A 24,581-nucleotide genomic window follows, 5' to 3' on the forward strand; every position below is an offset into this window, starting at 1 on the left:
GTAAGTTATCTGTTTTCTTCTCTGCTGTCTTTTTTTAAAAAAATTAATTAATTAATTTATTTTTGGCTGTGTTGGGTCTTCATTGCTGCGCACGGGCTTTCTCTAATTGCGGCGAGTGTAAGCTACTCTTCATTGCAGTGAGTGGGCTTCCCATTGTGGTGGCTTCTCTTGTTGCAGAGCATGAGCCCTAGGCACACAGGCTTCAGTAGTTGCAGCACGCGGGCTCAATAGCTGTGGCTCATGGACTCTAGAGCACAGGCTCAGTAGCTGTGGCACATGGGCTTAGTTGCTCTGCAGCATGTGGGATCTTCCTGGACCAGGGCTTGAACCCGTGTCCCCTGCATTGGCAGGCAGACTTCCAACCACTGCGCCACCAGGGAAGCCCTTCTCTGCTGTCTTGAAAATTTTGATCTCTACTGTATAGCAATTTTCTAAGAAAGACTAATTAAATTTAGCCACTGAGGCAACTCATTACCGTTTTGAATGATACCTGAAATCATACTCTCTTAGTGTGGATTTGGCTCCTCAGACACTATGAACATGTACTTTAGAATGTGAGGAAAGAAAGAACCAAAACAGTTCAGGAATCTTGTTATTGGGTAGATTTTAGAATTCCATTTATCTACTGACTTTTTAGCTGTACCTCTTTGCATTATTTTACACATCCTTAACTGCTCACAGTCAATTTCAAGTTAATATTTTCCCATTTTACAAAAAATGGAGAAACCTTGCAACTGTAGAGGTTAAATTAACTCTCCCCATCCTTTCTGCTATAGTTGTCATATGTACTACATGTATATACATTAGAATACCCTCAAGAAAACGGTATTTTGGGGGCTTCCCTGGCAGCTCAGTGGTTAAGAATCCACCTGCCAATGCAGGGGACATGGGTTCAAGCCCTGGTCCGGGAAGATCCCACATGCTGCGGAGCAACTAAGACCATGTGCCCCAACTACTGAAGCCTGTGCACCTAGAGCCCGTGCTCCGCAACAGGAGAAGCCACCACAATGAGAAGCCCGCGCACCGCAACGAAGAGTAGCCCCCAATCGCCGCAACTAGAGAAAGCCCGTGCGCAGCAACGAAGACACAACGCAGTCAAAATAAATAAATAAATAAATAAATTTTTAAAAAAAGTTTTTTAAAGGAAATGGTATTTTTACAAGTCATGTATTTTTTAAATAAAGAGACAAACAGTTTTTTATATTTATCCATGTATTTACCATTTCCAATGTTCTTCATTCATTTCTGAGGATTTGAGCTTCCCTCTGATTCTTTTTTTTAGCCTGGAGAACTTCCGTTAGCAAGTCTTAAAGTGCAATTCTGCTGGTGACAAATTCTCTTAGTTTTCCTTTATCTGAAAATGTCTTTGTCTTCATTCTTGAAAGATTTTTTTCATTAAATATGTAACTTTATGGGGCTTCCCTGGTGGCGCAGTGGTTGAGAGTCCACCTGCCGATGCAGGGGACGCGGGTTTGTGCCCCGGTCCGGGAGGATCCCACATGCCGCGGAGCGGCTGGGCCCATGAGCCATGGCCGCTGAGCCTGCGCGTCCGGAGCCTGTGCTCCACAATGGGAGAGGCCACAACAGTGAGAGGCCCGCATACCGCAAAAAACAAAAATATGTAACTTTGTGTTTGTTTGTCCTTCTTTAAAGATGAACAAAATATCTTCTTTAAAGATACTTTAAAGATGTTTAAAGATACTCTTCCTATTATGTTCTGGACTCTGCAGTTTCTGATAAAAAGCCCATGATCACCTGAATTGTTGTTTCCACGCATGCAATGTGTCATTTTTTACTAGCTACTTTTTTTTGTTTTTGTTTTTGTTTTTTTTTGCAGTACGTGGGCCTCTCGCTGTTGTGGCCTCTCCCATTGTGGAGCACAGGCTCCGGATGCGCAGGCTGAGCAGCCATGGCTCACGTGCCCAGCCGCTCCGCGGCATGTGGGATCTTCCCGGACCGGGGCACGAACCCACGTCCCCTGCATCGGCAGGTGGATTCTCAACCACTGCGCCACCAGGGAAGCCCACTAACTACTTTTAAGAATTTTAGTTAGACTACAATGTGTCATATTTAATCTGTTTGGTGTTTGACAGGCTTCTTGAATATGTAAGTTTATGTCTTTCACAAAATTTGGGAAGTTACATGCCAGTATTTCTGTAAATGTTTTTTCTGCCCCATTCTTTCTCTCTTTTCCTTCTGAAATTCCAATATGGGTCTTTTGAAACTGTAACCCTAAGGCTTTGTTGATTAAGTTTGGCTTCAATATTTTTCTTTCTTTAGATTGGATAACTTATATTGATATTCAAATTCAAAGATTCTCTCTGCTATCATTTCATGATTCAATTAATCTCATCTGGTGATATTTTTATTCCTGATATCCCTAATATAGATGCTGTATTTTTCAGTTCTAAAATTTCATTTGGTATTAAGAAGTATTTCCTATTTTTCTGTTGAGATTTTTACTATCTTTTCATTCACTGAACATGTTATAATAGCTCCTTTAAAATCCTTGTCTGATAATTTCAACATCTGAGTTATCTCAGGGTTGGCTTCTGTTGACTGTCTTTTCCCCTCAGACTGGGTCATATTTTCCATGTTCTTTGTATGTCCCATAATTTTGGATTGTACCCTGGACATTGTAGTTGTTATGCTGTGGAGACTCTGGATTCTCTTACAGTCTTCTGAAGAGGGTCAGTTAGTATTTTTGTTTTAATAGGAAATTAACTTGGTTAGACTTAATCTGTAATCTGTTTCTCCTGTGACTGATGGCAGGTCAAACTTCAGTTTTCTCTTCTTTTCTTTATTTTTTTAAATATTTATTTATTTGGTTGCACCGGGTCTTAGTTGTCCTTAGTTGTGGCAGGCAGGCTCCTCAGTTGCAGCATGCATGTGGGATCCAGTGCCCAGACCAGGGATCGAACCCAGGCCCCCTGCATTGGGAGCGGTGGAGTCTTATCCACTGCGCCACCAGGGAAGTCCCTCAGTTTTCTTTTAGTCTTAGTTGCTAGCTGCTTTGAGTTTGCCCTGCATATGTGTGATTCAGGGATCAGCCAGTGACATGGGCAGAGGTGATATATAACATCTGGGATTCTCCATCTTCTGCTCTTTCTTTCCCAGGATTCCCTTCAAGCCCCAAGCTCCATCTCTTGGTTCCTCAGGCTAAAAATATGGCAGGCTTCTATTAGAGTTTTAAGCTACCCCATGCTATGTTGAGAGTACAGCTCTGACCAAAACCACAAAAACAGGACACTCACCCTGTGTTGGTCCCTTTCTCCAAGTTTATACCCCTCCAAAATCTGCTGCTTCTGTTCATTCGGCAGAACCCTAACGTGATTGTTTTTCTGGATTTTACCCACTGTTAATAGTTAAGTGTTGGAGGGCTGGCCTGTTAGGAGGTCACTCTACCATACCAGAAATGAAACCAGCACAGTTCTACCTCAAAAAAAAAAAAAAAAAAAAAGCCCAAGTCCCAGCCACCATCATCTCCCATTTGGATTACTGCAATGGCCTCCTATCTAGTTTCCTAATTTATCTTTAAGTGACCAAGGGTGAGAAGGCTGGTTGTAATTTCATCCCTTGGTCCACCTCATTAATTTGGAAGTCATTTTGAGATCCAAGGATGAGAAGTTGGTAGAAAAAAGGTCTCTCCCCTGGAAGATAGCCCCATGGTATGTTCACCTTCTCAGTAAGGCCTACCTTGAACACCTTATTCAAAATAGCAAATCCTCCTTCATACTTTAACTTTTTCTATTCTATATCATTTATCCCTCCAAATACACTCTACAATTTACTCTTCGTTATATCTATTGATTGACTCGCCCTACTAGAATACAAGTTTCACAAGCACAGGAATTTTTGTGTGTTTTCCTCACTGCCATGTCTCTAGAGCCTATACCAATAGGAGCACATAATAGGTGAAAAATAAACGTCTGACAGTATCAATCCACTGTAACTTCTACCTCTGATACCCCTTAATTTTCCACATTCCTCTCTAGGCAGAGGATTTTTCCAAACTTCTGTCAGTAGCATTAGTTATTCTATTCTACTTTGCACTGTGTGTCATGGTCTAGACAGAGTAGAAAGCAAATTTCTTGTAAACAAAGAACTTCTTAAAGAAGCCTGACCACTTCTTTTACTGTTTTTGTCTCGACTCTGTAGGACATTGTATTAAAAAATTTCCCCAGCCTGATATTTAGACTCTGAACATAATGAAACGATGGCACATACAGGAGAGCAATTTCTGACCTTATTCTCAGATGAAAAAAGACACATTAACCACAGGCCAAGGTACATATCTAAAACGAAAGTTTCAACTTGTCTATCTCTAAGCAGATTTTCACTGTAATGTTTCAGCGCAAGATATGATACCTTGGGCATGTATGTAGAAACAAGTTGTGTTAGCCTGGTCACTGAAATGAAATATATTTAGCTTTAAACTGCATTTGCATTCATTCTGTCTATATTTTCAGTTTTGTGTTATATTAGAAAAATATATTCTTATAAGAGCAAACTTATAAGACAATAGATTATAAACGGTTTCACTTAAATATTCACGCGTTGGCGTCTCTATCTATAGGGCACAGGTTCCGGGCTTTCTTTGTGTGAGAGAGTGAGCTAATTTTTAATTTCTCTAGATCTTTGTAATTTCCAGGGAAGATATGCATATAATGAGAGCAGGGTAGGAAAAGAAAGTGATGTTGATAATCACCAAAGTCAGGGTATTAGCTTCTCTTATTCTTGCTGGGAATGACAGAAAATCCTTGGGGGAATGTTGGGTAGTGAGCTGGAGTCTATGTCCCAGACAAAGTTAAGACAGGTTAGACCATACCTGTCTAACTTTGGGGCCCTGAGTGGAAGGACCAAGACTGATGTGCAGGTCCTTCACTGGCTGCCTGAACTCCCACAGATAATCTCTAGTTGCATTGTAAGACGTGACCTCTTTTGCAAAGAAAAGAAAAACTGTTTGATTTAATTAACAAAGTTCTCTGCCATCATTTTAAAAGAAAATTTCTCTCTAGGGGTACCTGAGATTTTCAGAGGCAGATTATCTCTTTTGGGTAGAAATCTTGCCTCTCAGGCAGAACCCTCTATTTCAATTACAGAGGCAGCTGACTTTCAAGAAAAAGTTCATTCTACGCAAGGGTATTTTGAATGCTGACTAAACTCCAGGAGAATTAGAAATGAGGCTTTTGGCTTGCTTTGCACAGCATCCATGAAAAGATGGCTAACATAAGTGCTTTCACATGATAATCAAGAGAGGTTAAGTTTCTGAGGGCAACTTTGTATTCCCAAGGCCTAGGAGAAAAACCTGGCATACTGAAGACTCCTTAGGGAAAAAGCCGGTTGAGTGATAAAATCAATCACTAGCACCCAGAGGCTTTAGAGCACTCTGCTAAATATGTAGAGGGCCAGCGAGAGAATCAGGCATATTAACAGGCACACCAGTAGCGTAGAGAAAATTAGTGAAACAATAATACTCCTCCTGTGAATAAGGAAATTCACATAAAAGATAACAGTATCCATACAGAAGCAAATAAAGATCAAAACACAAATTCTTTTCTAAAAGAATATTCTTTATACAATTTTGAGGAGGTAATTAGGTGGTAATTATTAAATAGATTAAGATAACAGTTAACACTCATAATGTGTATACAGAAAAATATTTTCTTTCTTTTTCTTAACAGAAAAATATTTTTTAACAAAGGAAATGAGTTCCTTATAGAAGGGAATCCATATTAGGGAAAAAAATATAAAGGACATTTAAAATTCTAGCCATTTATAGGCTTTGTCTTTTTCTTACCCCATTATCACTCAAAAGCAAGCACATGTTTATTCTGGATTGCCAAGCCAGAAGGCTTGAAGAAGGGGAGAAGTATAACTGAGAAATTTTTTTTCTAATTTTTCTCCTCATACAGCAAAACCAATATTTGCTATATTTTTTTATAACTGTCTTTCCCTTAAGATTGTTGCCAGCTACTTTAAAAAAAAAGAATTACTACCAAAACATCAAATATCTGTCAGTTCAAGGATTCTTTTTAAAAATTTTAGTCTTTTAAAAAAATAATAATTATAATACATATATACATTATACACATATAAAGGTATGTAGTCTTTTCCCACAAAATAATACTTATATACAGTTGTAAACTTGCTGTTTTCACTGAACAATATCTCATTAACTTTCTTTCATATATAGAACATGTTTATGTATTTAAAAGTAGTCTCTGTTGTAGGCAAAACTCTAAAATGGTCCCCTAAATCCCCCCTCCCTCAATAATCCCAGGGCTGTATAATCCCTGTAAGGGACTGAAGTACGGTGACTTTTAATACCATAATTAGGTTATGTTATATGGCACAGTTGACCATAAAACAGGGAGATTATGTGGGTGAGCCTGACCTAACCCCATGAGTCCTTTAAAAGTGACAAATTTTCTCCCGCTAATTGCAGAAAAGGAAGTGAGAGATTCACAGCCTGGAAAGGATTCACTGCACTATTGCTAACCTGAAGATGGAGGGGGCTACATAGCAAGAAAGGCAGGTGGCCTTTAGGAGATAAGAGCAGTTCTCAGCTGACAGCCAGCAAGGAAACTGAACCTCAGTCCCACAACTTAAGAAACTGAATCCTGCCAACAACAACCAATGAACTTGGAAGCAAATTTTCCCCTAGAGCTTTTAGATTAAAACAGAGTCCAGTTGACACTTTGACTTCAGCCTTGTGATATCGTGAACAAAGAACCCAGAAATGTTTCCAACCTACAGAACTATGAACTAAAAGATGGGAAATTTTAAAATCCATTAAATTTGTTGTAATTTGTTATACAACAATAGAAACCTAATTCAATCCCTCTCTCACTTCTTTTCACCTCAGTTTTTTCAAAGGTTACTCAATTATTTATCTAGTCCTTTCTCTTCTTATGAACATTTAGACTGCCTTAATATATTTGCTATTACAAAAGTAACATTCTTATACATATGAGCACAAGTTTATTGGTATCAGATTGGTCACAGTATACATACACAATTTTAAAAACGTGTTCTATGATACCAAAAGCACAAGCAACAAAAGAAAAAACAGATACAGTAGGCTTCATCAAAATTAAAGTGTTGTGCATCAACATTACCAAGAAAGTGAAAAAAGACAACCTACAGGAAGAAAAAAAAAATTGGAAATCGTATCTCTGATAAGGGTTTGGTATCTAGGAAATATAAAGAACTTTTACAACTCAACAAAAAGACAAACAAATAATCCAATTAAAAATGGGCAAAGAACTTGACTACACATTTCTCTAAGGAAGATATACAAATGGTCAACAAACACATGACAAGATGCTCACATCATTCGTCATCATGAAAATGCAAATCAAACCACAATGGGGAAAAACCCCAGAAAATAGCAAGCACTGATGAGAATGTGCATAAACTGGAACCCTCATATATTGCTGGCAGGAATGTAAAATGGTTCAGCTGCTACGGAAAACAGTTTGGCAGTTCCTCAAAAGCTAAACATAGAATTACTGTATAATTCAGCAGCTCCACTCTTAGATATATACCTAAAAAAATAGAAGACAGGCATTCAAACAAGTACACATACTTACATGTTCATAGTAGCACTATTCACTATAGCCAAAAGGTAGAAACAGCAAACTGTCTACCAACGAATGGATGGATAAACAAATTGTGGCATGTCCATATGATGAAATATTACTCAGCCATATAAAGAAATGAGGTACTGATGCATGCTACAACATGAATAAACCTTAAAAACATTATGACAAGTGATATAATTCAGCTGTAAAAGGTCACACATTGTATGATTCCATTTACATGAAATATCCAGAATAGATATATCCACAGTGATGGAATGAGACTGGCTGCTGTCAGGGGCTGGGGAAAGGGATGGGGTGGGGAGGAGAATGAGGAACAATTGTTTATCAGGTTCATGGCTTCCTTTTGGGGTGATGATAATGTTTTGGATCTAGACAGAGGTGGTGGTTGAACAACATTATGAATATAGTAAATGCCACTCAACTGTTTACTTTAAAATGGTTAATTTTATGTTACGTGAATCTTACCTCAATTAAAAAATGTTTTCCATATAATTTTTAGTATTTATAGTTTATCTTTTTTCTTGATTACTCTTGCTACTGGTGTGTCTACTTTTTTAAAGTTTCTTTTTTCAGAGAATCAGTTTTTATTTTATTGATCCTCTTTATTGTTTCTTTTTATTTCAATTTTTATTGGAGTATAGTTGATTTACAATGTTGTGTTAGTTTCTGCTGTATCTATTGTTTATTTCTTTAAGTTCTATATTATTTTTCTTCTTCTTTCTTTAAGTTTACTTCTTCTTTTTCTAGCATCCTAAACTGAAAACATAATTCATTTATTTTTCTTTATTTGGGGGCTGGCAATTTGCCAATGACCTGGTTTGTTGACAACCAGAGTGTAAACGTGGAGGAGATGTGCAGCAAAATTGAGGGGCACAGGTGCACACAGAAGCAACCTAAATGTCCACTGACAGATGAATGGATAAAGAAGGTGTGGTGTGTGTGCATATATATATATATATATATATATATATATATATATATATGCGCATGCACACACACACACAATGGAATACTACTCAGCCATAAAAAAGAATGAAGTAATGCCATTTGCAGCAACATGGATGGACCTAGAGATGATAATACAAAGTGAACTAAGTCAGACAGAGAAAGACAAATATCATATGGTATCACTTTTTTGTGGAACCTAGAAAAATGATACAAATGAACTGATGTACAAAACAGAAATAGACTCACAGACACAGAAAACAAACTTATGGTTACCAAAGGAGCAAGGGAAGGGAGGGATAAATTAGGATTTGGGATTAACAGATACACACTACTATATATAAAATAGATTAAAAAAAACAAGTACAGCACAGGGAACTATATCCAATATCTTGTAAAAAAAAGAATATAAATATATATAACGGAATCACTTTGCTGTACACCTGAAACATTGTAAATCTACTATACTTCAATCAAAAAATTAAGGGACACATGAAGTCATCCGTTTGCTGACAAACTCTCAGGCAATGTTTGGGCAGCTGCCCACAAAGGCCAGTATTTGGAAGCAGCAAAAGGAACAGCTATACCATGACTCTTCCCATAAGGGTGCTCTGTCAATGGCAGTCCTTTACAGTATTTAAATTCACATCTGACTCTAAATTGGGTTAGAGAATCTAAGGATTTATTCTTTGAATACCTTTATTTTTTTTTGTTCAAAACGTAACTGAATCTATGTGCTATAGTGTTTTCAAAAGTCAAATAGTTTAAAAGTGTTTTTGTTGCTGTTGGTGGTGAAACCTTTTATCAAGATACCATAAACCATCAGTGGGCTTCTTGTCTTTTCCCAAGTTATACTATATTTGTTAAGAATACAAGCATTTTGGGGACTTCTCTGGTGGCACAGTGGTTAAGAATCCGCCTGCCAATGCAGGGGACACAGGTTTGAGCCCTGGTCCGGGAAGATCCCACATGCCACGGAGCAACTAAGCCCGTGTGCCACAACTACCGAGCCTGCACTCTAAAGCCCATGAGCCACAACTACTGAGCCCGCAGGCCTAGAGCCCGTGCTCTGCAACAAGAGAAGGCACCGCAGTGAGAAGCACTGCTCGCCACAACTACAGAAAGCCCGTGCGCAGCAACGAAGACCCAAAGCAGCCAGAAAAATTATTTTTAAAAAAGGAAAAAAATATTTTTTTAAATTATAAAGCATTTTGGCCCACCTTGGATGTTGTAAATTTACCATTACCATAGAGTGAATTGATGGAAATGAGGACAAGTTCTATTTAACAACCTTGGCTTGCCTCTGACAACAGTCAGAAAGTACATTGCTCCCAAAGAGGAATTCTGTGAGAGCAAATAAGTAGCTTTATATTTGTATCTTCTTGTCTTTCATCAGTGATGAAAAATTATCAGCCATTATCTCTTGGTGTATATCTTCTCCTTTTTTTCTTTTGTCTGTGATTCTAATTAGATGTTTATTACCCTCTCTCATTCTATCCTCCATGTTCCTTAATTTTTCTTTCATATTTTTCATCTCCTTTTTATCTCTTTGCAAGATTCTGGATAGCTACACTCATTTATTCAACAAACACTTACTGAGCACTTACTAGGTGACAAGCACTGTTCCAGGCACTTGAGTACCTTAGTGAACAAAATACATCCCTCTCTGTCCAGGAAACACAAAATGAGGAAACAGATAATAAGTGATAAGCACAATAAATGACTAAACTATGTAGAATGTAGAAGGTGATAAATGTCATTAAAAAACAAACAGGAGAGTAATTTCTTCTCTTTTTTTTAACGTCAAAAAAAGACAATTTTATTTGCCTATAACGTTATTATGGATTGTCTTAGAAAATTCTGTTTCAGAGCATAAGTGAGGCAAATCTGCATAATGTCTGTCATACTGGTTATGTGATGATACAGAAAATACATATACATTTTAGTAAGTCTTGCATTTATATTAGGTGTAACACTTGCTAGGAAAATTCACATCTCCCAGCATTTCTTTTTTTTTTTTTTTTGCGGTACGCGGGCCTCTCACTGTTGTGGCCTCTCCCGTTGCGGAGCACAGGCTCCGGACGCGCAGGCTCAGCGGCCATGGCTCACGGGCCCAGCTGCTCCGTGGCATGTGGGATCTTCCCAGACCGGGGCACGAACCCGTGTCCCCTGCATCGGCAGGCGGACTCTCAACCACTGCGCCACCAGGGAAGCCCTAATTTTTTTTTTGATGTGGACCATTTTGAAAGTCTTTACTGAGTTTGTTACAATGCTGCTTCTGTTTTATGTTTTGGTTTTTTGGCCATGAGGCATGTCTTAGCTCCCCAACCAGGGATCGAAACTGCACACCCTGTATTGGAAGGCAAAGTCTTAACCACTGGACCGCCAGGGAAGTCCCTCCTTGACTTTTTTTTTTAATACATCTTTATTGGAGTATAATTGCTTCACAATACTGTGTTAATGTTGCACAACAAAGCAAATCAGCCATATGCATACACATGCCCCCATATCCCCTCCCTCTTGAGCCTCCCTCCCATCCTCTCTATCCCACCCTTTTAGGTCATGGCAAAGCACTGAGCCGATCTCCCTGTGCTATGCTGCTGCTTCCCATCAGCCAACTATTTTACATTCACCTTCCTGACTTCTTATTGTGCTTAAAGTCTTGCCACATGTCAATAAGACATCTGCCCACCTTACTTTTCCACTCAGCTTGTTTGGTACTTAAAATTGGGAATAACATGTTTCACATCTTTTAGGAATTCTGTAATACCCTGTTCAGACCTCCTCAGGGGCAGGGACATTTCTTTTTAAACTCTTAATCCCTAGCAGGTATTGCAGGGGCCCACAAACAAGAAACCCTCAGCAAATGCTTGCTAAACTGTTCAATTAAATGAAAATTTCTTGATTCACAGGAGACTGATTGGTATTTATTTGATAGATGAATTTATTCATTCATTCACTCAATAACTATTTATTTAATGCTCCAATATCCAAAGTCCTGTGGTTAGCACTGGGGAGAAAATGGTACAAAAAACACACGAGGAAGCTCCCATTCCAGTGGGGGAAATCTACATGCATGTGTATAATTACAGTATAGTATCTGGTAATGGGATAAAGCTAGGTACAGGGTGACATAATGTGCACAATGAAGCCCCAGGGCTGATTCTACTCATAAATAGAATGAGGAAGGTTTCATAAAGTTGAGTTGTAAAGAATGAACAGGAGTTTACCAAGCCAACAAAGGTAGAGAGGCATGAAAGAGCAAGGCATGTTTAGAAAAAGCCAAATAAGGCATCAGGAGTAAAATAGGATGCATGAAATAAGGTTAGAGAAACAGGCAGAATTATATCATGCTGGGCCTTTTATGCCATGCTAAGTAACAAGGGCTTTTAGCCTAAGTGGGAGCTGACATGAACAGTTTGTATTTTTAAAAGAGAAGTATGGTGGTGGTGTGGAAGATAACTCAGGGTAGGAAGACAGATTCAGGGAGTCTATACATCTGGGGAGAAATGTGAAGGATCTGGGGTGACAGTGAGGATAAAGTGAGGGTAGTGATTTGATTGGTAATAGGAGATAGGAGTTAATAAGATACAGTGATTAACTGAGAAGGGATGGAGATAGAGAGGGAGGAGCCTAAGAGGACTCCTAAGTTTCTGATATGGATCTCTGAGCAAATGCCTTTCACTTGATTTAAGGTGGAAGTATATGTGTGAGGACAGAAAATGAATGCAGTTTAGAAATGTTGATGGATGTCTGAAGGACATCTAAGGGCATATGTCTGGTAGAAAAAAGGAAATGAGGACCTGAAGCTCAGGGGAGAGGTCTTAATTAGAGATTTAGATTTCAAGGCTAAATATTTATGATTGTTTGGAATGATGAAATGAAACAAAAAAATAGAGCTACCAAGGCCCTGCCAGCTGCTGCTTCTGCCCTCCAGCAGATCATCTAATACTCATTAGTCAACATATATCAGAATGCATGATGTGGGTTGGCAATTTGTCATTCACTTTAGCCCTTCTAGGTTTGCCTGTGGAATCAGCAATAAGACTTAGAGTAGAGGAATAGCTGGTCTTCTCCTTAGTTTGCTCCCCCGCTCACATGTGTTCTTTGGCACAGAGGTTGAGTGTGTCCTGGCAGTACTGAACACTAGACTAGCACCATTTGATTGGAGGCCAGACTACAAATATTTGACTGGAAAAATAGTCACTCAAGGAGTTATCTTGAGGAGAAGAAACAATTAAACCGATTGCTCTGTATCTATTCTCTGTGCACCTGATGTAATACATCCCCCTAATCTTTTGTGACTTCTGACAACTGCTTCAAAAAAGTAATATGTGACCAATTTGATAATTAATCATAATGAAAGCATAATTATCTGATAATACCAGCTCAATGACCTAAAATTTTTAAGGGCGTACACACTACACAAATCCTAATGGAAAGAAGAAAGAACATTTATTGGTTAAACCTATGTCTAAAATTCTACTTGTTAGTTCACTCTTAAAACTAAAGAAAGTGTATATTTTCAACTAAGAATCTTACAGTTTTATGATGTGAATGTGAAGGTTGTATAGTTCTCTAATATGTAAGGATTTTAAATGACCTAGTCATTTCCAGCACTCTATAAAAAAATTTTTTTACATTTCTTCTTTTAAAATGTTTTATTGTTTCTTGAGACTAAATTATAAACAATAAGTCCAAAGATAAAACAACTGCATGGACTGATGATCCTGCATGAATTACAAACCAGAGCAATGGGGTGCCTGTACTGGGCTTGCATCTTCTCTGTGCAGAAAGTCCGATAAAGAAGGTACTGGGCACAGGCACTGTGTGTGGTGCTAGAATCATGGGAGAGAAGACATAGTCCCTGGCACTCAAAGATGACAAAACAGTGTGCTCTGGTTTTCAAACTGTAACCCATGTACTTTCAGAGGTTCCACAGGGTACTTACTAGGTAGGGGCAGGGACATTGTGAGATTCCTGTTATTTCCCCTTCCATCAGCAGAGTAGTTCTATTTTATCTGTTTCGTTTATTGAACTTTCTTTTAAAATTTAGCTTGAAGAAAAAGGACTCTTCCACACACAAATGTAAATAAGTTTACAAACCTCTGGTCTAGTAGAAAAACAAGAGCAGTCAGAATCTACATCCATGCAGCCCTGGCCTATAGTCTTGCCTATGTGCAGCAGCTGTAGTTGCCTTCACCACCACAGCTTTCCTAGAAGCACGTACTGGGAGCCACTGGTGACAAGGAAAACCCACATGCTCTCACCAGTGAGTATATCATTTTACTCCTATGCCAAAGTGAAGCACAGTGCTTTAATTTCGGCGGGGGGCGGGGCAGGGTGGGATAGTCAAGACTAGAGGCACTGTGGAACATACAAATTAACTGCTTTCTTTTTGTACTCTGTTATAACTTCCATTTAAAATCTTCCCACATGTAGCACGCAATTGGAAAAGTAAAAGTTATTTTCAAATCTTAAGTAAAACAACAACAACAACCCATAAAGCAGTCTTAACACACAAAGTTCCCATGCAACATAAAAGTATCCCAAGATTTATTTTCTCTCTGCCCCACCTAGAAGATAATCACAGAGAAAAGTCAGGGCTCCCTAAAATTCCAAGGTGGCTACAAAAGTCTTCTCACCCTTTTAGAGCCTTGCTGACATCTAGAGGAAGAGAAGCCTAGAATGTCTCCTTGATTTCTCCCTACCTTTCAAGGGGAAAAACACTACTGCTATTGCTCATGCTTAAGGGTCTCATTGCTCTGTCAAGACACACAGTCTACTGCATGTCAGCCCCTTTCTGTGGTTTCTCCTCCAATCCAAGTCAAAGACGAATGATAGAGTCAGGCCAACTTTCCCTTTTGTCCAGAATATGCTCTTCCTTTTACGGGGTTAGGCAGACAATGAGGGCTGGGGCTGCCCTCAAACAGGACAACATTAGCCTATTTCCTTGTGAGCCCTCTCCATCCCACATGCAGGAAGGCAGAGCCCAGGGCTTCCTGCATTCAAGAGCGGGGTCGCTTTGCTGAATTTGCTTTGTTCTATGTTTCTCCTACGTGTTTCCTCTGGCATTGAATAGATGCATCCTTTGCTTTCCCTGAGGTGGTGATGGCCAAGATTGAGTTTTGAGCTTCCATGTGGAAATAGGCACAGGGACATAAGAGGCCATATGTGACTTCAGGGTACACTGGGATTTGAAGCAAAACTCTCAGCTAAATAAGAGGAGGTTACTTTATCTTGTTTTGCCTCCTCTGTGCATCTATCTTCTCTGAAGTCCAGAGATGCCTATGATCTAGGACACACCATTCTAATACAGAGTCTCAACCTCACCAGAGCTTCTAATAACTTTTACCTGATCTGCTTGCCTTCTCTCATATCATACAAGGAAAAGAAGACATCGGTATCTTCCCCAATGGTATTGTAGGTGAAACTCTTCAGACTGAGGAAGAAGTGATGTGGCACTGGTATCCGACAGGTTTCCCCATGTCGTGGGCGCATTGTATCTACCTAATGAGGAAGGCAAAAAACAGTGATTGCTAATATTTTAGTTATTCATTATATTGAGCATAAGTAAAATTAAAACTAAATGACTAACTCTCCTCATACTGCTGAAGAGGATCATTTAAGAGAAAGGGAGATTGAAAGTGCTTTCTTTGCTAGTAGCAGATGTTGCGTCAATATGCTTGATTTGAGGTAGGCAAATATGCAGCTGGGAAGAGTAAACAGAGTGAAGGAGATATGGGAACAGTAATTCCAACTTATAAGTGAACTCCAAATCTCCACCAGGTCACAAACATCTAAATTCTCCAGAGAACCATTTTTTTTTTTTTTTTTTTTGCGGTATGCGGGCCTCTCACTGTTGTGGCCTCCCCCGTTGCGGAGCACAGGCTCCGGACGCGCAGGCCCAGCGGCCATGGCTCACGGGCCCAGCCGCTCCGCGGCATATGGGATCCTCCCAGACCGGGGCACGAACCCGTATCCCCTGCATCGGCAGGCGGACTCTCAACCACTGCGCCACCAGGGAGGCCCCAGAGAACCATTTTTAAAGTCACTTCTTGGAGATGCTGTCATGACCCTGATGATTTGGTTTATAACTGTTAGATAGTAATAGTTACCATTCTAAATACCATCTTTATTTTCTCAGACTGATCATTTTAGTCTCTCAGTCTACTTTGTTTCAACTGTGCTTGTGTAAATATGCACAGAGGAGTGGAGAGTAGCCAAGTCCACTTGGAGGTCAGGGCTCCTTAGGTCACAATCAAGAAGTCAGTGGTAAACAATATATAAATAAATAAAAATAAAAGATTATCAAAAAGAAAAAAAAGAAGTCAGTAATTTCTTGGTGCATCCCTATTTTATAATCGTGTAAAAGAAAGAATTGAGGGAAAAGAGAGGGAGGCCTGGTTAAGTTGCTTACCTGAGATGTGCTTTGCTGTACGCTCTGCCGGCTAGATAAATGCTAGGGAAAGAAAGAAAAACTCAATCAATTGGGAAGGAAACTAACTTTTATCAGGAACCTTCTATATGCTAGGCATTCTGATATATATCTTACATATATGATCTCATTTAATTCTAATAACCTTGTTAGACAAATGTTATTTGTATTTGACAGAGCCAACTAAGTTTTAGTGTAAGGAAGTGAAATGCTGAAGGTCCCACACAGCAAGAAGGTGGCAAAATCTGGATTCAAAACCAGGCCTTTCTAGCTTAGAGTACCAGCCAAGTCACAGGTGGGTGCTTGCTACTGGATTTTTGTTTTGCCACTGTCCTCTCCACACAATGTATCACATCCTGCACTGCGTGACACAGCTTCCTCAGGCTCTCCACACTGGAGAAGGTATAGCCTTTAACCACAAGTGGCTCCTTCCCTAACATCTCTCCATGCTGTTCCTTTGGTGCTGGCTGAAGTTAGAAGAAGCAGATTCCAATCCCAGCTGCATGCAAATGGGTTGTGAAACTCCAGACAAATTGTTTACTCTCTCCAAGGGACATTTTCCCTCAACTATAAAAATGAAATAAAAGTTTTTGTTGTCTTCCTCACAAGGTTAATGCAAGGTTCAAGTAACTTAATGGGAAGCAGCAAGACATAGTAGTTAGGGACCTAAGTGCAAAATTTTAAATCTTGACTCACACTTTCCTCATCTGTAAAGTGAGGATAACATTCCATGCTGAACCTCATAGGGTTTTGTGCAGATTAACCCAGCATAGTACACATTGTAAGTGGTTGATCATTGTTATCTATAATTAGTATTTTTCTTATTATTGCTGTTCTAGTTTTATAATTAGTTATTAAAGAAAAGTCAGTCACATTTAGAAGTAAACCCCAGCCAGGAAGAAAGGTGTGTTCACCATTCTTCAAGTCCCTGGTCTTAGGAGACTTGAAAATGAGAGTTTCTATCCTGCCTCCTTTTGGCCCCTACAGGTTGTGAGACAGCTCTCATTTGGTGAACTGTTCCACATCACATGGCTAATAAGACTGGTTGCTGAGTAGAATGGTTTCATTCTTTTAACAAGTATACACATTTAACCCTAAATAAAACTGAAGTACAATTAAATATTAATTTAAATGCATTTCACTAGCTATATTAGTTAATTATTAAATATTCATGTGCATTATTAGCTATATTGGCTAATTATTATTGACTATTAATGTTCATCCATGGGAATATATGTTCCCATGATACATATTAAATATCATTAAAACAGGTCTCCACCAGCTGGGGAAATCACCACATAGAAGGCTTATGTACAACAGAAAACTTCATATATAAAACAGTTCACAAAAAAAAAGCTTTAAAAAAATCAGGCTTTCAAAAAAAAAAAAAAAAGCAAGCTTTCTATGGTTTACTGACCCATATCCCACTGGGAAGGTTACTGGCCTACAACTCTTTCCATTGTTTTATTTTTAGGGTCTACACTAAGGCATTCTTCTCAAGTGAATTTACTGACTAACTCTTAAAAATGACTACCAATCATAAACATTAATGTTCAATTATAACTAGATATGGGAGTTTACAGCTAATTTCAGTGTAAATCATCCCGGTTGACAATAACATACATCATTCTAGACTTCAGAGGCATCAAATCTGGGGAGAACTTGGACCTCCCTGCTGGTGCAGTGGTTACGAATCTGCATGGCAATGCAGGGGACACGGGTTTGATCCCTGGTTCGGGAAGATCCCACATTCTGCGGAGCAACTTAAGCCTGTGTGCCACAACTACTGAGCCTGTGCTCTAGAGCCTGAGAGCCACAAGTACTGAGCCAGCATGCTGCAACTACTGAAGCCCGTGCACCTAGAGCCCATGTTCTGCAACAAGAGAAGCCACCGCAATGAGAAGCCCGTGCACCGCAAAGAAGAGTAGCCCCCACTCGCTGCAACTAGAGAAAGCCTACAGGCAGCAAAGAAGATCCAACTCAGTCAAAAAAATAAATTAAAAAAAAATTGGGGGAGAAATCTTCAACCTAGTCTGAAAGCACCCCACATGGGTAGCCAGAAAATGGCATCAGAACTGGCATTTTGGAATGTACAAATGTACATTTCCACCAAAAGTGCATAAGAGTTCTCTATTCTCCATATCCTTGCCAGCATTTATTTAATGATAAGCAAATAGGTGTGAAGTAGTATCTAACAGGTGTGAGGCAGCATCTCATTGTGATTTTGATTTGCATTTCCCTGATGATCACTGATTATCAAACACCTTTTCACGTATGTACGACTTCTTTGGAAAAAAATCACATCTTCCTCTCATTTAAAAACTCAGAAGAGGGCTTCCCCGGTGGCGCAGTGGTTGAGAGTCCGCCTGCCGATGCAGGGGATACGGGTTCGTGCCCCAGTCTGGGAAGATCCCACGTACCGCGGAGCGGCTGGGCCCGTGAGCCATGGCCGCTGAGCCTGCGTGTCTGGAGCCTGTGCCCCACAACGGGAGAGGCCACAGCAGCGAGAGGCCCGCGTACCGCAAAACAAAAAAAACAAAAAAAACCTCAGAATAATTGATTTTTTGCTACTGAGTTTTAAGAGTTCCTTACATATTTTGGATATTAACCCTTTATCATATATAAGGTTTGCAGACATTTTCTCCTATTCTGCAGGTTGAATTTTCATTTTGTTGACTATATTTTGCTGTACAGAAACTTTTCTGTTTGATATAGTCCCACTTGCTGATTTTTGCTTTTGTTGCTTGTGCTCTTGATGTCATATCCAAAAGATCACTGCCAACACCAACATCAAGCAGCTCTTCCCTTATGTTTCCTTATAGGAGATTTACGGTTTCAGGTCTAACATTTAAGTCCTTAATACATTTGGAGTTAATATTTGTGCGTGGCATAAAACAGGGGTACAGTTTCGTTCTTCTGCATATCCAGTTTTCCCAACATTTACTGACGAGACTATCCTTTCCTCAGTGAATATTACCAGCTCCCTTGTTAAAATATTACTTGACTGTATATGTGTGGGTTTATTACTGGGATTTTGATTCTGTCCCATTGGTCTATGTGTCTGTTTTTACGTCAGTACAACATTCACTGTTTTGAATTACTATAGATTTATAATATAGTTCAAAATCAGGAAGTGTGATGCTTCCAGGCTTTTTTCTTTCTCAAGATTGCTTTGGCTATTCAGAGTCCATTGTGGTTCCATACAAATTTTAGGATTGTTTTTTCTATTTCTGTGGAAAACACCACTGGTATTTTTATAGGGATTGCATTGAATCTATAGATGGCTTTGGGTAGGGTGGATATTTTAACAATATTAACTCTTCTAATTCTTGAGCATGGGATATCTTTCCATTTATTTTTGTCTTCTTTAATTTCATCAATATCTTATAGTTTTCAGTATATAGATCTTTCACTTACTTAGTGAAAAGTTATTTCTAAGTATTTTACTGTTTTTGATGCTATTGTAAATAGGATTGTTTGCTTTATTTTTTTTCATATAGTTCATAGGGTATTCTGATTTTTGTAATTGATTTATGTATGCTGATTTTGTATCCTGAAACTTCACTGACTTTTTTTATTCTAACAGTTTTTTGGTGGAGTTTTCAAAATTTTCTATGTATAAGATCATGTCATCTGCAAGTAGTGACAGTTTCTTTCTTTCTTTCCCATTTTGATGCCTTTTCTTTCTTCTTCTTGCCTAACTGCTCTATTGTTATGGCTAGGGCTTCCAGTACTATGGGTTTTTTTTTTGTTTTTTGTTGTTGGTGTTGGTTTTTCTGGCTGCATTGGGTCTTTGTTGCTGTGTGCGGGCTTTCTCCAGTTGTGGTGAGCGGGGTCTATTCTTCATTGCGGTGCGCGGGCTTCTCATTGTGGTGGCTTCTCTTGTTGCGGAGCATGGGCTCTAGGCACGTGGACTTTAGTAGTTGCAGCACGTGGGCTCAGTAGTTGCAGCACACAGGCCCTAGGGCACACAGGCTTCAGTAGTTGTGGCGCATGGGCTCAGTAGTTGCAGCACATGGGCTCTAGGGTGCATGGGATTCAGTAGTTGTGGCACACAGGCTGAGTAGCTGTGGCTCGCGGGCTCTAGAGTGCAGGCTCGGTAGTTGTGGCGCATGGGCTTAGTTGCTCCGCAGCACATGGGACCTTCCCGGACCAGGTATCGAACCCATTGGCAGGTGGATTCTTAACCACTGCGCCACCATGGAAGTCCCTCCAGTACTATGTTGAATAGGAATGGTGAGAGTGGGAACCCTTGTCTTGTTCTTGATCTTGGAGAAAAAGCTTTCAACCTTTCATTGCTGAGTATGATGTTAGCTGTGGGCTTCTCATACATGGCTTCATTATATTGAGGTGTGCTTCTTCTATGCCCACTTTTTTGAGAGTTTTTATCATAAAGGATGTTGAAATTTTGTCAATTGCTCTTTCTGCATCTATTGAGATGATCTTATGATTTTTTAATTGAACTACAGTTGATTCACAATGTTGTGTTAGTTTCAGGCATATAGCAAAGTGAGTCAGTTTATATATATATACATATATATATGTTTTACAGATTCTTTTCCATTATAGGTTTTGATCATACGATTTTTATCCTTTATTTTGTTAATGTGGCACATTACATTGATTGATTTGCAGATGCTGAACCATTCCTGCGTTCCTGAAATAAATCCCACTTGATCATGTGCTGTTAATGTGCTGTTGAATTTGGTTTGTTAGCATTTTGTTGAGAATTTTTGTATCTACATTCATCTGGGATATTGGCCTTCTTTTCTTGGAGTGTCCTTATCTGGCTTTGGTATCAGGGTAATGATGGCCTTGTAAAATAAGTTTGAAGAGTGTTTCCTCCTATTCAATTTCTTTGAAGAGTTTCAGAAGGATTGGCATTCATTCTTCTTAAATGTTTGATAAAATTCACCCATGAAGCCATCTGGTCCTGGGCTTTTCTTTGTTAGGAAGTTTTTGATTACTGATTCAATCTCCTTACTCATTATGGGTCTGTTCAGTTTTCCTATTTCTTCATAATTTAGTCTTGGTAGGTTATATGTTTCTATTTAGGGTGTCCAATTTGTTGGCATATAATTGTTCATAGCAGTCTCTTATGATCATTTGTATTTCTGTTTATCAGCTGTCTCTTCTTTCATTTATAACTTTATTTACTTGAGTTCTCTTTTTTCTTGCTAAATCTAGCTAAAGATTTGCCAACTAGTCTTTTCAAAAAAAAAAAAAAAAAACAACCAACTCTTAGCTTCATTGATCTTTTCTATTGTTTTTCTATTCTTTATTCATTTACTTTTGTCCTGATCTTTGTTACCTCCTTCCTTCTGCTGACTTTGGGAATAGTTTGTTCTTTTCCTAGTTCTATGAAGTATAAAGTTCAGTTATTTGAGATCTTTATTTCTTAATGGAGGCATTTATCACTATAAACTTTCCTCTTAGAATTGCTTCCACTGCATCCCTAAGTTTTAGCATGTTGTGTTTCCATTTTTGCTTGTCTCAGGACATATTTATTTCCCTTTTGATTTCTTCTTTGACTCATTGGTTGTTCAGGATTGTGTTGCTTAACTGAAACATATTTGTGGATTTTCCAGTTTTCTTCCTGTTATTGAATGCTAGTTTCAAATCACTATAGTCAGAAAAGATATTTCATATGATTTCTATCTTCTTATATTTGTTAAGACTTATTTTGTGGCCTAACATGTGATCAATCCTGGAGACTGTTCCGTGTGCACTTGAGAAGAATGTGTATCCTGCTGCTATTGGACAGAATATTCTTAATATTCCAAATATGACTGTTAGGTCCATTTGGTACTAAGTGTAGTTCAAGTCCAACATGTCCTCATTGATTTCCTGTCTGAATGATCTATCACTTGTTGAAAGTGGGGTACTAAAGAATCGAATACTGTTGTATTCTTGTCTATTTCTCACTTCAATTCTGTTAATATTTGCTCTATAGATTCAGGTGCTCTGAAGTTGGGTGCATATATATTTACAGTTGTTATATGCTCTTGATGAATGACCCCTCTATCATTATATAATCACCCTCTTTGTTTCTTGTTACAGTTTTTTAATTAAAGCCTATTTTGGGACTTCCTTTGTGGTGCAGGGGTTAAGAATCCGTCTGCCAACGCAGGGGACACGGGTTTGAGCCCTGGTCCAGGAAGATCCCACATGCCACAGAGCAACTAAGCCCGTGTGCCACAACTACTGAGACTGCCCTCTATAGCCTGTGAGCCACAACTCCTGAGCCCACGTGCCACAACTACTGAAGCCCACATGCCTAGAGCCTATGCTCCACAACAAAGAGAAGCCACCACAATGAGAAGCCCATGCACCACAACGAAGAGTAGCCCCCACTCACCCCAACTAGAGAAAGCCCGCGCACAGCAATGAAGACCCAACACAGCCAAAAATAAATAAATAAATTTATTTTTTAAAAATAGCCTATTTTGTCTGATATAAAAATAGCTACTGCTGCCATCTTTTGGTTGCCATTTGGATGGATTATCTTTTTCTGTTTCTTGCTTTCAGCCTATGCATGTTCTCAACACTAAAGTGAGTCTGTTAATAAACAGAATATTCTTGGTTGTCTTTTTTTAATCCATTTGGCCGCTCTATGTCTTTTGATTGAGAATTTAATCTACTTACATTTAAGTAAAGTAATTATAGATAGGTAAGAAATTTCTATTGCTATTTTAAAAATTGTTTTCTAGATCGTTTTGTAGTTCCTTTCCTCTTCTCTTGCTATCTTTCTTTGTGAACTGATGATTTTCCATAGTAGTGTGCTTTGATTCACTTCTCTTTATCTTGTATGTATCTACTGTAGGTTTTTGCTTTCTGGTCACGTGAGACTTACATAAAACATCTTATAGATAAAGCTATTACAACTTAACTTCAATCCCATACAAAATCTCTACCCTTTTACTCACTTCCCACCACTTTATGTTTTTGATATCACAGTTTACATCTTTTTTTTTTTTTTTTTTTTTTTTTTTTGCGGTACGCAGGCCTCTCACTGCTGTGGCCTCCCCTGTTGTGGAGCACAGGCTCCGGATGCACAGGCTCAGCGGCCATGGCTCACAGGCCCAGCCGCTCCGCAGCATGTGGGATCTTCCCGGACCGGGGCATGAACCCGTGTCCCCTGCATCGGCAGGCAGACTCTCAACCACTGCGCCACCAGGGAAGCCCACAGTTTACATCTTTTTATACTGTGTATCCATTAACAAATTATTGTAGTTATAGTTATCTTTAATTTTTCTGTCTTTTCACCTTTATTCTAGAGTAATAGTATTATAGTATTGGACTATTCTGAATTTGACTATATACTTATCTGAATTTGACTATATACTTAAGTGTTTTATATCTTCATGTTTTTTTAATTTATTTATTTTATTTTCGGCAGCATTGGGTCTCCTTGCTGCTTGTTTGTTTTTATATATAGTAGTGTGTATCTGTTAATCCCAAACTTCTAATTTGTCTCCCCCCCTTTCCCCTTTTGTAACCATAAGTTTGTTTTCTATGTCTGTCAGTCTATTTCTGTTTTGTAAATAAGTTAACTTGTATCATTTTTTTAGATTCCACATACAAGTGATATCATATGGTATTTTTCTCTGTCTTTGATTTTTGATAGTTTTATTGTAATGTCATGGAGAAGATCTCTGTGGGTTCAAATTGTTTGGGAACCTATGAGCTTCATGAACTTGATGTTCAAATCTCTCTCCCCAGATTTGGCAAGTTCTCAGGCATTACTTTAAGTAAGCTTTCTGCCCCTTTCTGCTCTCTTCTCTTCCTGGTTCTCTAATAATGTATAGATTCATTCTCTTAATGGTAACCTTTAAATATCATAGGGTTTCTTTATTCTTTTTACTTTTTTCTCCTTTGACTGGAAAATTCTGATATATCTGTCTCTAAGTTCACTAATTCTCTCTCTCTCTCTCTCTTTTTTTTTTTTTTTTTGGCTCCACTGGACTGCCAGGGAATTCCAGGGACTCTTTGTTTTTTGGGTTTTTAAAATCTTTTTTGGCTGCATTGGGCCTTGGTTGCTGCACACGGGCTTTCTCTAGTTGTGGCAAGTGGGGGCTGCTCTTCATTGTGGTACACGGGCTTCTCACTGTGGTGGCTTCTCCTGTTGTGGAGCATGGGCTCTAGGCACGTGGGCTTCAGTAGTTGTCGCACAGTCTCAGTAGTTGTGGCTCATGGGCTCTAGAGCACAGGCTCAGCAGTTGTGGCACACAGGCTTAGTTGCTCTGCAGTATGTGGGAACTTCCCAGACCAGGGCTCACACCCCTGTCCCCTGCATTGGTAGGCAGATTCTTAACCACTGCACCACCAGGGAAGTCCCAAAGTTCACTAATTCTTTCTTCTGCTTGGTCCAGTCTAATATTGAAGCTCTCCACTGAATTCTTCAGTTCAGTCACTGTATTCTTCAGCTCCAAAATTGGTTTGGTTCTCTTTTATGTCTTCTATCTTTTTGTTGAACTTCTCATTTTGGTCTTGTATTATTTACCTGATTTTGTTGAACTGTTTATGGGTGTTCTCTTGTAGCTCTCTGAGCATCTTTAAAATAACTACTTTGAATTCTCTGTCAGGCAATT

At 39.0% G+C, this 24,581-nt stretch overlaps 1 protein-coding gene across 5 annotated transcripts in view; it reads right to left on the reverse strand.

Annotated features, from left to right (window-relative positions):
- Positions 1-24,581, reverse strand: part of DOCK3 (dedicator of cytokinesis 3) — a 404,100-nt gene that overhangs the window by 160,609 nt on the left and 218,910 nt on the right. For all 5 annotated transcript variants that reach the window (XM_082638633.1, XM_082638632.1, XM_082638631.1 and 2 more), the window contains 2 exons: positions 15,973-16,014; positions 14,908-15,062 (listed from right to left, as the gene is read on the reverse strand). In XM_082638633.1, coding sequence (XP_082494759.1) covers positions 14,908-15,062; positions 15,973-16,014 — 197 coding nt within the window. The remainder of the gene's footprint in view (positions 1-14,907; positions 15,063-15,972; positions 16,015-24,581) is intronic.

Source organism: Mesoplodon mirus (genome assembly GCF_964341445.2).
Source record: "Mesoplodon mirus genome assembly, chromosome: 12".
Taxonomy (NCBI): domain Eukaryota; kingdom Metazoa; phylum Chordata; class Mammalia; order Artiodactyla; family Ziphiidae; genus Mesoplodon; species Mesoplodon mirus.